The 3,975-nt window shown below is 39.9% G+C and overlaps 1 protein-coding gene across 1 annotated transcript; it reads left to right on the top strand.

Annotated features, from left to right (window-relative positions):
- On the top strand, positions 1,214-1,888 carry LOC109841949. The gene has a single exon (XM_020410872.1). The coding sequence runs from the start codon at positions 1,214-1,216 to the stop codon at positions 1,886-1,888; it is 675 nt and encodes a 224-aa protein (XP_020266461.1).

The raw sequence follows: 3,975 nt of genomic DNA, 5'->3' as shown, positions 1-3,975 counted from the left end.
TTGGCTCTGTGTGAGATAGGGACCAGTGAGTTGTGATAGGATGGCTAGTTGTGTTCTTTTCATACATAGATTGGAGTTAATATTTAGTTATCTACAATTTGAGACATATGGTATATACATGAGGGTTTCCTTGTTTGGATTATTTCGCTCGACGTACTACGTCTCGAGTTGTAGATTTTTAAGTATTAATTCCATCTTGTGTATGAACATGTTACTTGGGTGATTATTTTGATCGCTACCTGCATGATCTTCTTACTTGGTTGATTTTTGAATTCATCTGATTATTAGTATTCCAGTTGCATGCCTCTAACATTATTACTATCATCATATGTTCTATTTCTATTTCTGTTGTCGCATTGACCACGCATATATTATCAATACTGTTATTGTATTGTTTCTGCCTTGGGGGATCTTGCCGTGTGTTCCACACGCTGACGTACTCCTATTTTCTGGGTGTACGTCAGATTTAGGAGACGGACAGCCTCAGTACGGAATCGTGCAAGAACCAGAAGATTCTCAGTAGGAGTGCCTCGCAGGTGGAGTAGAAGAACAATCTGAAGCGTAGTAGTTTTCTCTGTAGTAGCTGATGAACATTAAAACATTTTTACCGTACTTTTCTCTAGTTGATGACGGATTTATTATTTTAACAGTACTTTCTTTATGGACTATGTATTTTATTCCTAGTTGAACCGTTTTTGTAATAAGGGCGTGTTTGACCCATATTTTTATGTCTGAGATGATTTACCATTGATGATATGTCTATTTTTATTCTGGGTTGTCTTTATATTCTTGCTATGTGTGATCGGGGACCTGTGACTTCGTATTATACTTATTTCCAGACGCTTAGCGTATTGGATTGAGAAGAAAAGAAAAGAAAAAAAAAGATAGTAGTGAATATTTCTTCTCAACCTAATACGTCGCGGGCTTGTTCACGTTCCAGTTCCCCGGTATTTTGGGAAGCGGGGCGTGACAGTTTTTTTTGGTGGCCCATGCAGGTCACGGTCCGAATCATCACTAGTAAAAATATGGTAGACAATTTAGATATATATCATATTTCATCCGTAAGACTACAATTAAGTTCTTATATTATTATTTTAGACTATAATTAAGTTCTTATACTATTATTTAATAACTATGTTTTAGTTCCTATTTTCCAAATATATTATTTGATTTTAACCTTAATTTTCCTTTTGATCCTCGTTCCTTCAGAATCATGGTGGGTACTCGTAGTAACGATAACCCGTCTAGTAGCAGTGCCCCACAGCCCGAAGTGGATCCAAACCAACTTCTGGCAATGATTCAGGGATTGGTTACCAATCAGCAGCACTTGGCGGGACAGCTTCACAGGGAGCCGCAGCCCCAGCCTCCCCCTCGTCCAGAGTCTAGCGTCAGGGAGTTCCGGTATATGCGACCTCCTTTCTTTTCTGGTACCGAGGGACCTTTAGCAGCAAAGGAGTTTCTTAAGGTCACGGAGACTATTCTCACGGTGACCCGCATCCCCCATGCTGAATGGGTGGACCTCATGGATATTCAGCTTACCGACACCGCTCGGATTTGGTGGACTGCAGAGAAAGCTCATTTGGAGAGACCGATTTTGTGGGATACCTTCACAGACCGCTTCAACAGGAAGTACTTCCCTCAGTCAGCTCGGGACGAGCTTTTGCGAAGATTTGTGGAGCTCAAGCAAGGAGGCCGGACAGTAGATGAGTACGAGGCCGAGTTTTCTTCTTTGAGCCGATACGCTCCACACTTAGTTACAGACCCGAGGATCAGGAGGCATCAGTTTCAGAAGGGTCTGGATAAGTATATCAGGTTTGCTCTAGCTGGTAGAGCACTTGCGACCCACGACGCCGTGTTGGATGTAGCACGCGAGATCGAGAGCGTTTAGAAGGATCCTGAAGACTCTCACGTGATTCATAGCAGGACACAAACGGCTCCAGTCCGGAATATCGAGCGTTCACCTTCGAGGCAGCAGCAGAATCCACAGCGATAGCAGTTTTCTCATCGCCAGCCACTTCCTCCTATGCATCCCTATCAGCGTCCTGGAGTGCAGACTCGCAACCAGCCATCTGTGCGGTGTTCCTTTTGTAACTACACTGGACATACTCAGCATGAATGCCGCAAGCTTCTTAATCTGGCAGCGACAGCAAGCTCGCTTGCCCCCCCCTCCAGTTCGAGCAGCTCTTCCAGCTCCACCTCGATCAGACTCAGCAGCTACAGCCCAGCACGGACCTTATCCTCAAGCAGGGTCTCTTCCTCAACAGCAGCAGGTTTATCAGGAAGCGCGAAGGCAGCAACCACCTCGTCAGATGTTCACGATGTCAGCTGTGGAAGCAGAAGCGAACAACCAAGTTATCACCGGTGAGAATAGTTTATTCTTAATTTTATTTGCGTATGAACTTTCTTATTTCGCATTGCATTATGATATTATGATAGGATTTATTTATGAGTGCTAGTTTAGATGTATTTTCCTTCAACACTAGATAAGGTTCTTGTTTCTTCCGTTATTGCCTTATCATCATTTGACTCTGGAACTTCACATTGTTTCTTGTCTCATCGATTTGCGAGTATCCACTCTCGTTCCATATCTTTGTTCTTGTGTTCTTTTAATTCCGAGGACGGAATTTATTTTAAGGGGGGTAGGATGTAACAACCGTAAATTTTAATACGTATTTTAAATAAATTTTTCTAGTATTTAAAATATTATATTATATTTTATTAATACTTTTCCTAAATTCTGGAATTCTCTGAGTTTTCAAAATAAATGAATAATAAAATATATAGTCTTCTATTTTTAATTATGCTAAATATTAATTTACGGTTTAGTAATTTTTATATATAATCTTTTGGTAGCTAATATTATTAGTGACCTTGTTATTATTAATGTAAACCTGAGCTTAGTATATTAGTACATATGTAAAAATATAAATATTTAGTTGTTAATTATTTATTAATATTATTATGTCTAATTATTAATATAATGTTTATTTTGAAAAATCATGCAAAATATTCCCATAATATTCTCTCCCTTAATTTCCTCCCATTTGAATTCCTTCCAAATTCTTTTCCCAATCAGCCTTAATCACTTCCCAATCACCCCCTTAATCATGTTTATTTTATACCATTTCTCTTCTTAATCACGTGCATTTATCTCTCCTTCCATTTTCTCTCATTTTCAAATTTCAAAAACCAACTAATCAAATATTTTCTCTCTCTCTCTCTCACGTGCCCCCCTCTCTCTCTCCACCAGTTCACCCAAAGAAACCCCCTCTTCTTCTTCTTCCTCAAGCACCGAACCCATCCTCCTTCGCCACCCGACCTCCGCCTCCAACCGCCGTTCGCCGCCTCAGCAGCCCCGCGGTCACCCACCCGAGCGCCCCCTCCGCCTCTGGCCGCCTCCATCACCGAACGCGACCGCCGACGATCACCGCAGCAACCCTCAACCCCTCCGACAGCCTCGACGTCGACAACCCCCAGATTCGCCTCAGATCTCGCTGCCCGTCGTTGAACAGTCCTCGCCGGAGCTCTTCCCAAGTTCGCTGTTGCGCTCCTCCACGTCGGATCCGATCTACAACGACGCAAGATCCCGCATCACCTCATTACCATTACAATTTCTATATATGTTATTTATTATATATGTTGTTTAGATTATGATATTATGTGTGGGATGATGATGAATGTTGTTAAGTATTATTGTGATAGATTACTTGTGAAATGATGAATATAAAATGACAAGCTTGTATTTTGAAAGCTATATAAATTTTAAGAGTGGTTATCGAAAAAGAAAATTAGAATAATTAAAAAGAAAAAAATAAAATAGTTACTGTTCATATAGAATAATATATAATAATAATAATATATTTAAAAGATTATTTTGAATAATTTATGAGAAATAAATTAAAAAGATTTATTTTGAAATTAATAATTGAAAATGTCGACATTTCATGTGCATGATATCTGTTAATGATGGTTCCT

The sequence above is a fragment of the Asparagus officinalis genome, chromosome 5 (assembly GCF_001876935.1).
Source record: "Asparagus officinalis chromosome 5, Aspof.V1, whole genome shotgun sequence".
NCBI lineage: Eukaryota > Viridiplantae > Streptophyta > Magnoliopsida > Asparagales > Asparagaceae > Asparagus > Asparagus officinalis.
Note: the sequence above shows the minus strand (reverse complement) of the source record. Positions and strands in the feature narration are given on the sequence as shown.